The sequence below is a fragment of the Pseudophryne corroboree genome, chromosome 8, assembly GCF_028390025.1.
Source record: "Pseudophryne corroboree isolate aPseCor3 chromosome 8, aPseCor3.hap2, whole genome shotgun sequence".
In the NCBI taxonomy this organism is placed as follows: Eukaryota; Metazoa; Chordata; class Amphibia; order Anura; family Myobatrachidae; genus Pseudophryne; species Pseudophryne corroboree.
Genome location: NC_086451.1, coordinates 25,427,497 through 25,440,169, shown reverse-complemented (window position 1 = coordinate 25,440,169; position 12,673 = coordinate 25,427,497). Strand labels below are relative to the sequence as shown.

Below are 12,673 nucleotides of genomic sequence, written 5' to 3'. Positions count from 1 at the left end.
TAAGTGTTCAAATATTTCAGATCTCACCGAGCCGTTTGGCTTCAGTACCACAATATAGTGTGGAATAATACCCCCTCCCTTGTTGTAGGAGGGGTACTTTGATTATCACCTGCTGGGAATACAGCCTGTGAATTGTTTCCAATACTGCCTCCCTGTCGGAGGTAGACGTTGGTAAAACAGACTTCCGGAACTTGTGAGGAGGAGACGTCTCGAATTTCCAATGTACACCTGGGATACTACATGTAGGATCCAGGAGTCCCCTTGCGAGTGAGCCCACTGCGTGCTGAAACTCTTGAGATGACCCCCTACCGCACCTGAGTCCGCTTGTACTGCCCCAGCGTCATGCTGCGGACTTGGCAGAAGCTGTGAAGGGCTTCTGTTCCTGGGAATGGGCTGCTTGCTGCAGTCTTCTTCCCGTTCCTCTACCCCTGGGCAGATATGACTGGCCTTTGCCCGACTGCCCGTATGGGGACGAAAGGACTGAGACTGAAAAGACTGTGTCCTTTTCTGCTGAGATGTGACTCGGGGAACAAAAGGTGGATTTTTCAGCTGTTGCCATGGCCACCAGGTCCGATGGACCGCCCCTTTATACGGCAATACTTCCATGTGCCGTCTGGAATCTGCCTCACCTGACCACTGTCGTGTCTTCGTCTGGCAGATATGGACATCACATTTACTCTTGATGCCAGAATGCAAATATCCCTCTGCGCATCACGCATATATAGAAATGCATCCTTAAAATGCTCTATAGACAATAAAATCTTGTCCCTGTCAAGGGTATCAAAATTTTCAGTCAGGAAATCCGACCAAGCCCCCTCAGCGCTGCACATCCAGTCTGAGGCGATTGCTGGTCGTAGTATAACACCAGTATGTGTGTATATACTTCTTAGGCTATTTTTCAGCTTCCTATCAGCTGGCTCCTTGAGGGCGGCCGTATCTGGAGACGGTAACGCCACTTGTTTTTATAAGCGTGTGAGCGCCTTATCCACCCTAAGGTGTGTTTCCCAACTCGCCCTTACTTCTGGCGGGAAAGGGTATACCGCCCATAACTTTCTATCGGAGGAACCCCACGTATCATCACACACTTCATTTAATTTATCTGATTCAGGCAAAACTACAAGTAGTTTATTCACACCCTACAAAATACCCTTATTTGTGTAGTATCAGAAATATGTAACACCTCCTTCATGCCCTTAACATGTAACGTGTGGCCCTAAAGGAAAATACGTTTGTTTCTTCACCGTCGACACTGGAGTCAGTGTTCGTGAGGTAAATGGGCGTTTTTACAAGCCCCTGACGGTGTCTGAGACGCCTGGACAGGTACTAATTTGTTTGCCGGTCGTCTCATGTCGTCAACCGGCTCGCAGCGTGTTGACATGATCACGTACTTCCACAAGTAAGCCATCCATTCCGGTGTCGACTCCCTAGAGAGTGACATCACCATTACAGGCAATTTGCTCCGCCTCCTCACCAACATTTTCCTCATACATGTCGACACACACGTACCGACATACAGCACACACACAGGGAATGCTCTGATAGAGGACAGGACCCACTAGCCCTTTGGGGAGACAGAGGGAGAGTTTGCCAGCACACACCAAAATGCTATAATTATACAGGGACAACCTTTATAAAAGTGTTCCTCCCTTATAGCATTTAATATATATTTATATCGCCAAATCAGTGCCCCCCCTCTCTGTTTTAACCCTGTTTCTGTAGTGCAGTGCAGGGGAGAGCATGGGAGCCTTCCCCTCAGCCTTTCTGTGAGGGAAAATGGCGCTGTGTGCTGAAGAGAATAAGCTCCGCCCCCTTTTCGGCGGGCTTTTTCTCCCGGTTTTTAAGAACTGGCCTGGGTTAAAATACATACATATAGCCTTAATGGCTATATGTGATGTATTTATTTTGCCAATAAGGTACTTATATTGCTGCCCAGGGCGCCCCCAGCAGCGCCCTGCACCCTCCGTGACTAGGTCAGTGAGCCGTGTGACAACAATGGCGCACAGCTGCAGTGCTGTGCGCTACCTTCATGAAGACTGTGAAGTCTTCTGCCGCCTGTTTCCGGACCTCCGTTCTGCCGTCTTCTTCAGCGTCTGTAAGGGGGATCGGCGGCGCGGCTCCGGGACGAACCCCAGGCTGACCTGTGTTCCGACTCCCTCTGGAGCTCAGTGTCCAGTAGCCTAAGATCCCAATCCATCCTGCACGCAGGTGAGTTGGAGATCTCTCCCCTAAGTCCCTCGTTGCAGTGATCCTGTTGCCAGCAGGAATCACTGAATGAAACCTAAAAAAAAACTTTTCTAAACAGCTCTTTAAGAGAGCCACCTAGATTGCACCCTTCTCGGACGGGCACAAAAACCTAACTGAGGCTTGGAGGAGGGTCATAGGGGGAGGAGCCAGTACACACCATGTGACCTAAAAGCTTTTTTAGATGTGCCCTGTCTCCTGCGGAGCCCGCTATTCCCCATGGTCCTGACGGAGTCCCCAGCATCCACTAGGACGTTAGAGAAATAAGATTTTACTTACCGATAAATCTATTTCTCGTAGTCCGTAGTGGATGCTGGGACTCCGTCAGGACCATGGGGATTAGCGGCTCCGCAGGAGACAGGGCACAAAAATAAAAGCTTTAGGACTAGGTGGTGTGCACTGGCTCCTCCCCCTATGACCCTCCTCCATGCCTCAGTTAGGATACTGTGCCCGGACGAGCGTACACAATAAGGAAGGATTTTGAATCCCGGGTAAGACTCATACCAGCCACACCAATCACACCGTACAACTTGTGATCTGAACCCAGTTAACAGTATGACAAACGTAGGAGCCTCTGAACAGACGGCTCACAACAATAACAACCCGATTTTTTTGTAACAATAACTATGTACAAGTATTGCAGACAATCCGCACTTGGGATGGGCGCCCAGCATCCACTACGGACTACGAGAAATAGATTTATCGGTAAGTAAAAATCTTATTTTCTCTGACGTCCTAGTGGATGCTGGGACTCCGTCAGGACCATGGGGATTATACCAAAGCTCCCAAACGGGCGGGAGAGTGCGGATGACTCTGCAGCACCGAATGAGAGAACTCCAGGTCCTCTTTAGCCAGGGTATCAAATTTGTAGAATTTTACAAACGTGTTCTCCCCCGACCACGTAGCTGCTCGGCAGAGTTGTAATGCCGAGACCCCTCGGGCAGCCGCCCAAGATGAGCCCACCTTCCTTGTGGAATGGGCCTTGATAGATTTAGGCTGTGGCAGGCCTGCCACAGAATGTGCAAGTTGAATTGTGCTACAAATCCAACGAGCAATCGTCTGCTTAGAAGCAGGAGCACCCAGCTTGTTGGGTGCATACAGTATAAACAGCGAGTCAGATTTTCTGACTCCAGCCGTCCTTGAAATATATTTTTTCAATGCCCTGACAACGTCCAGCAACTTGGAATCCTCCAAATCGCTAGTAGCCGCAGGCACCACAATAGGCTGGTTCAGGTGAAACGCTGAAACCACCTTAGGCAGAAACTGAGGACGCGTCCGCAGTTCTGCCCTGTCCGAATGGAAAATCAGATATGGGCTTTTATACGATAAAGCCGCCAATTCTGACACTCTCCTGGCTGAAGCCAGGGCCAGTAGCATGGTTACTTTCCATGTAAGATATTTCAAATCCACCGATTTGAGTGGCTCAAACCAATGGGATTTGAGAAAATCCAAAACTACATTAAGATCCCACGGAGCCACTGGGGGCACAACCGGGGGCTGTATATGTAGTACTCCTTTTACAAAAGTCTGGACTTCAGGAACTGAAGCCAATTCTTTCTGGAAGAAAATCGACAGGGCCGAAATTTGAACCTTAATGGACCCCAATTTGAGGCCCATAGACAATCCTGTTTGCAGGAAATGTAGGAATCGACCCAGTTGAAATTCCTCCGTCGGGGCCTTCCTGGCCTCACACCACGCAACATATTTTCTCCAAATGCGGTGATAATGTTGTGCAGTCACCTCCTTCCTGGCTTTTACCAGGGTAGGGATGACCTCTTCCGGAATGCCTTTTTCCCTTAGAATTCGGCGTTCAACCGCCATGCCGTCAAACGCAGCCGCGGTAAGTCTTGGAATAGACACGGTCCCTGCTGAAGCAGGTCCCGTCTTAGAGGTAGAGGCCACGGATCTTCCGTGAGCATCTCCTGAAGTTCCGGGTACCAAGTTCTTCTTGGCCAATCCGGAGCCACGAGTTTCGTTCTTACTCCCCTTTGCCGTATAATTCTCAGTACTTTTGGTATGAGAGGCAGAGGAGGAAACACATACACTGACTGGAACACCCACGGTGTTACCAGAGCGTCCACAGCTATTGCCTGAGGGTCTCTTGACCTGGCGCAATACCTGTCCAGTTTTTTGTTGAGGCGGGACGCCATCATATCCACCTTTGGTTTTTCCCAACGGTTCACAATCATGTGGAAGACTTCTGGATGAAGTCCCCACTCTCCCGGGTGTAGATCGTGTCTGCTGAGGAAGTCCGCTTCCCAGTTGTCCACTCCCGGAATGAACACTGCTGACAGTGCTATCACATGATCTTCCGCCCAGCGAAGAATCCTTGCAGCTTCTGCCATTGCCCTCCTGCTTCTTGTGCCGCCCTGTCTGTTTACGTGGGCGACTGCCGTGATGTTGTCCGACTGGATCAACACCGGCTGACCCTGAAGCAGGGGTTTTGCCAGGCTTAGAGCATTGTAAATCGCTCTTAGCTCCAGTATATTTATGTGAAGAGACATCTCCAGGCTTGACCACACTCCCTGGAAGTTTCTTCCCTGTGTGACCGCTCCCCAGCCTCTCAGACTGGCATCCGTGGTCACCAGGACCCAGTCCTGTATGCCGAATCTGCGGCCCTCTAACAGATGAGCACTCTGCAACCACCACAGAAGAGACACCCTTGTCCGTGGAGACAAAGTTATCCGCTGATGCATCTGCAGATGCGATCCGGACCATTTGTCCAGCAGATCCCACTGAAAAGTTTGTGCGTGGAATCTGCCGAATGGAATCGCTTCGTAAGAAGCCACCATTTTTCCCAGGACTCTTGTGCATTGATGCACAGACACTTTTCCTGGTTTTAGGAGGTTCCTGACAAGTTCGGATAACTCCCTGGCTTTCTCCTCCGGAAGAAACACCTTTTTCTGAACCGTGTCCAGAATCATTTCCAGGAACAGCAGACGTGTCGTCGGGGTCAATTGAGATTTTGGAAAATTCAGAATCCATCCGTGCTGTTGCAGCACTACTTGGGTTAGTGCTACTACGTCCCCCAGCTGTTCTCTGGACCTTGCCCTTATCAGGAGATCGTCCAAGTAAGGGATAATTAATACGCCTTTTCTTCGCAGAAGAAACATCATTTCGGCCATTACCTTGGTAAAGACCCGAGGTGCCGTGGACAATCCAAACGGCAGCGTCTGAAACTGATAATGACAGTTTTGCACCACGAACCTGAGGTACCCTTGATGTGAAGGGCAAATTGGGACATGCAGGTAAGCATCCTTGATGTCCAGGGACACCATAAAGTCCCCTTCTTCCAGATTCGCTATCACTGCTCTGAGTGACTCCATCTTGAACTTGAATTTTTGTACAGTATGTACAGGTTCAAAGATTTCAGATTTAGAATAGGTCTTACCGAGCCGTCCGGCTTCGGTACCACAAATAGTGTGGAATAATACCCCTTTCCCTGTTGTAGGAGGGGTACCTTGACTATCACCTGCTGAGAATACAGCTTGTGAATGGCTTCCAATACCGTCGCCCTGTCTGAGGGAGACGTTGGCAGAGCAGACTTTAGGAACCGGCGAGGGGGAGACTTCTCGAATTCCAACCTGTAACCCCGAGATACTACCTGCAGGATCCAGGGGTCCACCTGTGAGTGAGCCCACTGTGCGCTGAAATTCTTGAGTCGACCCCCCACCGCCCCTGAGTCCGCTTGTAAAGCCCCAACGTCATGCTGAGGGCTTTGCAGAAGCCAGGGAGGGCTTCTGCTCCTGGGAGGGAGCTGCTTGGTGCACTCTCTTACCCTTTCCTTTGCCTCGGGGCAGATATGACTGTCCTTTTGCCCGCTTGTTCTTATAGGAACGAAAGGACTGCGGCTGAAAAGACGGTGTCTTTTTCTGTTGGGAGGGGACCTGAGGTAAAAAGGTGGATTTCCCGGCTGTTGCCGTGGCCACCAAATCCGATAGACCGACCCCAAATAATTCCTCCCCTTTATACGGCAATACTTCCATATGCCGTTTGGAATCCGCATCACCTGACCACTGTCGCGTCCATAAACTTCTTCTGGCAGATATGGACATCGCACTTACTCTCGATGCCAGAGTGCAAATATCCCTCTGAGCATCTCGCATATAAAGAAAAGCATCCTTTAATTGCTCTATAGTCAATAAAATACTGTCCCTATCCAGGGTATCAATATTTTCAGTCAGGGAATCCGACCAAACCACCCCAGCACTGCACATCCATGCAGAGGCGATGGCTGGTCGCAGTATAACACCAGTATGAGTGTATATACTTTTCAGGGTAGTTTCCAGCCTCCTATCAGCTGGATCCTTGAGGGCGGCCGTTTCAGGAGACGGTAACGCACTTGTTTTGATAAGCGTGTGAGTGCCTTATCCACCCTAGGGGGTGTTTCCCAGCGCGCCCTAACCTCTGGCGGGAAAGGATATAATGCCAATAACTTCTTTGAAATTAGCAGTTTTCTATCGGGGTTAACCCACGCTTCATCACACACTTCATTCAATTCCTCTGATTCAGGAAAAACTACAGGTAGTTTTTTCAGACCCCACATAATACCCCTTTTTGTGGTACTTGCAGTATCAGAGATATGCAAAGCCTCCTTCATTGCCGTGATCATATAACGTGTGGCCCTACTGGAAAATACGTTTGTTTCTTCACCGTCGACACTAGATTCGGTGTCCGTGTCTGGGTCTGTGTCGACCGACTGAGGTAAAGGGCGTTTTACAGCCCCTGACGGTGTCTGAGACGCCTGGACAGGTACTAACTGGTTTGCCGGCCGTCTCATGTCGTCAACTGATTTTTGTAACGTACTGACATTATCACGTAATTCCATAAACAAAGCCATCCATTCCGGTGTCGACTCCCTAGGGGGTGACATCACCATTACCGGCAATTGCTCCGCCTCCACACCAACATCGTCCTCATACATGTCGACACACACGTACCGACACACAGCAGACACACAGGGAATGCTCTTATCGAAGACAGGACCCCACTAGCCCTTTGGGGAGACAGAGGGTGAGTTTGCCAGCACACACCCAAGCGCTATAAATATATAGGAACAACCCTACAGAAGTGTTGTTTCCTTTATAGCAGCTTAATATAACAATATCGCCAAAAAAGTGCCCCCCCTCTCTGTTTTTTTACCCTGTTTCTGTAGTGCAGTGCAGGGGAGAGTCCTGGGAGCCTTCCTCGCAGCGGAGCTGTGCAGGAAAATGGCGCTGTGTGCTGAGGAGATAGGCCCCGCCCCCTATTTCGGCGGGCTCTTCTCCCGGTGTTTGTGAGACCTGGCAGGGGTTAAATACATCCATATAGCCCCAGGGGCTATATGTGATGTATTTTTAGCCAGAACAAGGTATTATCATTGCTGCCCAGGGCGCCCCCCCCCAGCGCCCTGCACCCTCAGTGACCGCTGGTGTGAAGTGTGCTGACAACAATGGCGCACAGCTGCAGTGCTGTGCGCTACCTCATGAAGACTGAAAAGTCTTCTGCCGCCGGTTTCTGGACCTCTTCACTTTTCGGCATCTGCAAGGGGGTCGGCGGCGCGGCTCCGGGACCGGACTCCATGGCTGGGCCTGTGTTCGATCCCTCTGGAGCTAATGGTGTCCAGTAGCCTAAGAAGCCAATCCATCCTGCACGCAGGTGAGTTCACTTCTTCTCCCCTAAGTCCCTCGTTGCAGTGAGCCTGTTGCCAGCAGGACTCACTGAAAATAAAAAACCTAATAACTTTTTCTAAGCAGCTCTTTAGGAGAGCCACCTAGATTGCACCCTGCTCGGACGGGCACAAAAACCTAACTGAGGCTTGGAGGAGGGTCATAGGGGGAGGAGCCAGTGCACACCACCTAGTCCTAAAGCTTTTATTTTTGTGCCCTGTCTCCTGCGGAGCCGCTAATCCCCATGGTCCTGACGGAGTCCCAGCATCCACTAGGACGTCAGAGAAAGAATGATGGCAGTAGTAAGCAAGAGAGGAAAGGAATGATGGCAGTAGTAGGCAGGCAGCCAAGGAAAGGAATAATGGCAGTAGTAGGCAGGCAGGAGAGGAAAGGAATGATGGCAGTAGTAGGCAGGCATGCGAGGAAAGGAATGACGGCAGTAGTAGGCAGGCAGGGGAGGAAAGGAATAATGGCAGTAGTAGGCAGCCAAGGAAAGGAATGATGGCAGTAGTAGGCAGCCAAGGAAAGGAATGATGGCAGTAGTAGGCAGGCAGGCGAGGAAAGGAATGATGGCAGTAGTAGGCAAGAGAGGAAAGGAATGATGGCAGTAGTAGGCAGGCAGCCAAGGAAAGGAATGACAGCAGTAGTAGGCAGGCAAGGATAGGAAAGATAGCAGTAGTAGGCAGGCAGGAGAGGAAAGGAATGATGGCAGTAGTAGGCAGGCAAGGATAGGAAAGGAATGATAGCAGTAGTAGGCAGGCAGGCAGGCGAGGAAATGAATGATGGCAGAAGTAGGCAGGCAGGCGAGGCAAGGAATGATGGCAGAAGTAGGCAGGCAGGCGAGGAAAGGAATGATGGCAGTAGTAGGCAGGCAGCCAAGGAAAGGAATGACAGCAGTAGTAGGCAGGCAAGGATAGGAATGATGGCAGTAGTAGGCAAGAGAGGAAAGGAATGATGGCAGTAGTAAGCAAGAGAGGAAAGGAATGATGGCAGTAGTAGGCAGGCAGCCAAAGAAAGGAATAATGGCAGTAGTAGGCAGGCAGGAGAGGAAAGGAATAATGGCAGTAGTAGGCAGGCATGCGAGGAAAGGAATGACGGGAGTAGTAGGCAGGCAGGGGAGGAAAGGAATGATGGCAGTAGTAGGCAAGAGAGGAAAGGAATGATGGCAGTAGTAGGCAGGCAGGCGAGGAAAGGAATGATGGCAGTAGTAGGCAAGAGAGGAAAGGAATGATGGCAGTAGTAGGCAGCCAAGAAAAGGAATGATGGCAGTAGTAGGCAGGCAGCCAAGGAAAGGAATGACAGCATTAGTAGGCAGGCAAGGATAGGAAAGGAATGATGGCAGTAGTAGGCAGGCAGGAGAGGAAAGGAATGATGGCAGTAGTAGGCTGGCGAGGAAAGGAATGATGGCAGTAGTAGGCAGGCAGGAGAGGAAAGGAATGGTGGCAGTAGTAGGCAGGCAGGAGAGGGAAGGAATGATGGCAGTAGTAGGCAGGCAGGCGAGGAAAAGAATGATGGCAGTAGTAGGCAGGCAGGAGAGGAAAGGAATGATGGCAGTAGTAGGCTGGCAGGCAGGCGAGGAAAGGAATGATGGCAGTAGTAGGCAGGCAGGAGAGGAAAGGAATGATAGCAGTAGTAGGCAGGCAGGAGAGGAAAGGAATGATGGCAGTAGTAGGCAGGCAGGCGAGGAAAGGAATGATGGCAGTAGTAGGCAGGCAGGCGAGGAAAGGAATGATGGCAGTAGTAGGCAGGCAGGAGAGGAAAGGAATGATGGCAGTAGTAGGCAGGCAGGCAGGCAAGGAAAGGAATGATGGCAGTAGTGGCAGGCAGGAGAGGAAAGGAAAGGAATGATGGCAGTAGTAGGCAGGCAGGCGAGGAAAGGAATGATGGCAGTAGTAGGCAGGCAGGCGAGGAAAGGAATGATGGCAGTAGTAGGCAGGCAGGAAAGGAATGATGGCAGTAGTAGGCAGGCAGGCAGGCGAGGAAAGGAATGATGGCAGTAGTAGGCAGGCAGGAAAGGAATGATGGCAGTAGTAGGCAGGCAGGCAGGCGAGGAAAGGAATGATGGCAGTAGTAGGCAGGCAGGCGAGGAAAGGAATGATGGCAGTAGTAGGCAGGCAGGAGAGGAAAGGAATGATGGCAGTAGTAGGCAAGCAGGAGAGGAAAGGAATGATGGCAGTAGTAGGCAGGCAGGAGAGGAAAGGAAAGGAATGATGGCAGTAGTAGGCAGGCAGGAAAGGAATGATGGCAGTAGTAGGCAGGCAGGCAGGAGAGGAAAGGAATGATGGCAGTAGTAGGCAGGCAGGCGAGGAAAGGAATGATGGCAGTAGTAGGCAGGCAGGAGAGGAAAGGAATGATGGCAGTAGTAGGCAAGCAGGAGAGGAAAGGAATGATGGCAGTAGTAGGCAGGCAGGCGAGGAAAGGAATGATGGCAGTAGTAGGCAGGCAGGAGAGGAAAGGAATGATGGCAGTAGTAGGCAGGCAGGCAGGCGAGGAAAGGAATTATGGCAGTAGTAGGCAGGCAGGCAGGCGAGGAAAGGAATGATGGCAGTAGTAGGCAGGCAGGCGAGGAAAGGAATGATGGCAGTAGTAGGCAGGAGAGGAAAGGAATGATGGCAGTAGTAGGCAGGCAGGCGAGGAAAGGAATGATGGCAGTAGTAGGCAGGCGAGGAAAGGAATGATGGCAGTAGTAGGCAGGCAGGCGAGGAAAGGAATGATGGCAGTAGTAGGCAGGCGAGGAAAGGAATGATGGCAAACCAGGGAGTCAGCAAAATAAAATAAACACTTGGAGGCAAATGTAGGAATAACGCCAATACAGAGGGGTTATATTACAAACGGTACAGGACTCACATGTGGATTGTCCTCTATCTCACGCAGAGCTTTTATCTCTCTCAGAGCCTGGTTGGGAATCCCCTCTTCCAGTTTCCGTAGTGCCACTTTCTTCAGGGCAACAGCTTCCCCAGTCTGGAAAAGGCAGATGTAGAATAGATAGAAACATAGAATGTGACGGCAGATAAGAACCACTTGGCCCATCTAGCCTGACCATTTTATTTATTTTTTTTACCATATTTATATCTCTAACTTTATTTGATGCTTATTTCTTTGTAAGGATATCCTTAGGTCTATCCCAATGAATGTTTAAATTGCTCTACTATCTTAGCCTCTACCACCTCTGATGGGAGGCTATTCCACTTGTCCACTACCCTTTCTGTGAAGTAATTTTTCCACAAATTTCCCCTGAACCTCCCCCCCCTCCAGTCTCAGTGTATGTCCTTGTGTCCTAATACTTCTCTTCATGTGAAGAATCTTTCCCTCCTGGACTTTGTTAAAACCCTTGATATATTTGAAAGTTTCAATAATGTCCCCCCTTTCCCTTCTCTGCTCTACACTGTACATATTGAGATTTTGAAGACTTTCTGGGTATGTTATGTGGTGTAGGCCATGCACCATGTTAGTTCCCCTTCGTTGTACAGTCTCAAATGTATTAATATCCTTTGTATTAATATCCTTCTAAAAATATGGCCTCCAGAATTGAACTGAACACAGTATTCTAGATGAGGCCGGACCAATGACCTATACAGTGGCATTATTACTTCTTTCTTTCTGCTGCTGATTCCTCTCCCAATGCAGCCAAGCATCTGACTAGCCTTCCTCATTGCTTTAAGTCACCTGAAATAGTGACTCCTAGATCCCTTTCCTCCTCAGTAGTTCCCAGTATAGTGCCATTATACTATATTTAGCCTTTGTATTTTTGAGACCCAAGTGCATGCTTTTGCATTTTCTGGCATTAAACTGTAATTGCCACACTCTTGACCTAGATCCTCAATCATTTGTTTTGCCCCTCCTGGTGTGTCTACCCTGTTGCATACCTTTGTGTCATCTGCAAAAAGGCATACTTTCCCTTTAATGCCATTTGCAATGTCACCAATAAAGATATTAAAAAGCAATAATCCAAATACAGATCCCTGGGGTACTCCACTGGTAACATTTCCCTCCTGTAAATGCACTCCATTTACCACAACACTGTTTTCTATCCTGCAACCAAGATCTTATCCATTCAATAATCCTAGTATCCAGTCCCAAGCTTTCAAGTTTATTTAGCAGTCTGCGATGTGGAAGTGTCAAAAGCCTTATTAAAAGCTACATAAGCTATATCCACAGCTCCTTCCTTTATCCATCACATAGCCAAAAAAAGTCAGTAAGATTTGTTTGATAGGATCCCCCCCCCCCCCCCTCCCTCCATTAATTTCCCTACTTCTGATGGAAGACTCACTGGTCTGTAGTTGTTAGCCTCTTCCTTGTTTCCACTTTTGTGCAGTGGGACTATGTTCGCTCTTTTCCAGTCCTCTGGAATTACTCCTGTAGCTAATGACTGGTTGAATAATTCAGTTAATGGTGCTACCAGCACCTCTTTCAGTTCTTTTAGTATACTTGGATGTATCCCATCTGGCCCCATAGATTTGTCCACTTTCAGCTTTGAGAGTTCTGTTAGGACCTTCTCCTCTGTAAATGTGCTTGTTTCATTTTCCTGAATATCCCTGCAATTTAACTGTGGCCCCTTCCCCTCTCTTTCAGTAAATAAGCACAATGGTGCACACAGAGATCTTCATTTTTTCTGTACATACAGTAGAAGAAATGTACTGTAAGTGGCTGATAAGCAGAAACACAGGAACGGTCATAAGGCAACAGGTAACGTAACGTGACAGGAACATAAAGGGTCACAGAGCCACGTGTAACGGAAGGTGACAAGAACATGAAGGGTCACAGAGCCACGTGTAACGGGAGGT

At 49.4% G+C, this 12,673-nt stretch overlaps 1 protein-coding gene across 3 annotated transcripts in view; it reads right to left on the bottom strand.

Moving 5' to 3' along the window:
* CDK20 (cyclin dependent kinase 20) overlaps positions 1-12,673 on the bottom strand; it is a 38,393-nt gene that overhangs the window by 20,306 nt on the left and 5,414 nt on the right. For all 3 annotated transcript variants that reach the window (XR_010182935.1, XM_063936095.1, XM_063936096.1), the window contains exon 2: positions 10,737-10,850. Coding sequence is in view for 2 of the 3 variants with exons in the window: in XM_063936095.1 (XP_063792165.1) it covers positions 10,737-10,850 (114 nt within the window). In the remaining variant the exon portion in view is untranslated. The remainder of the gene's footprint in view (positions 1-10,736; positions 10,851-12,673) is intronic.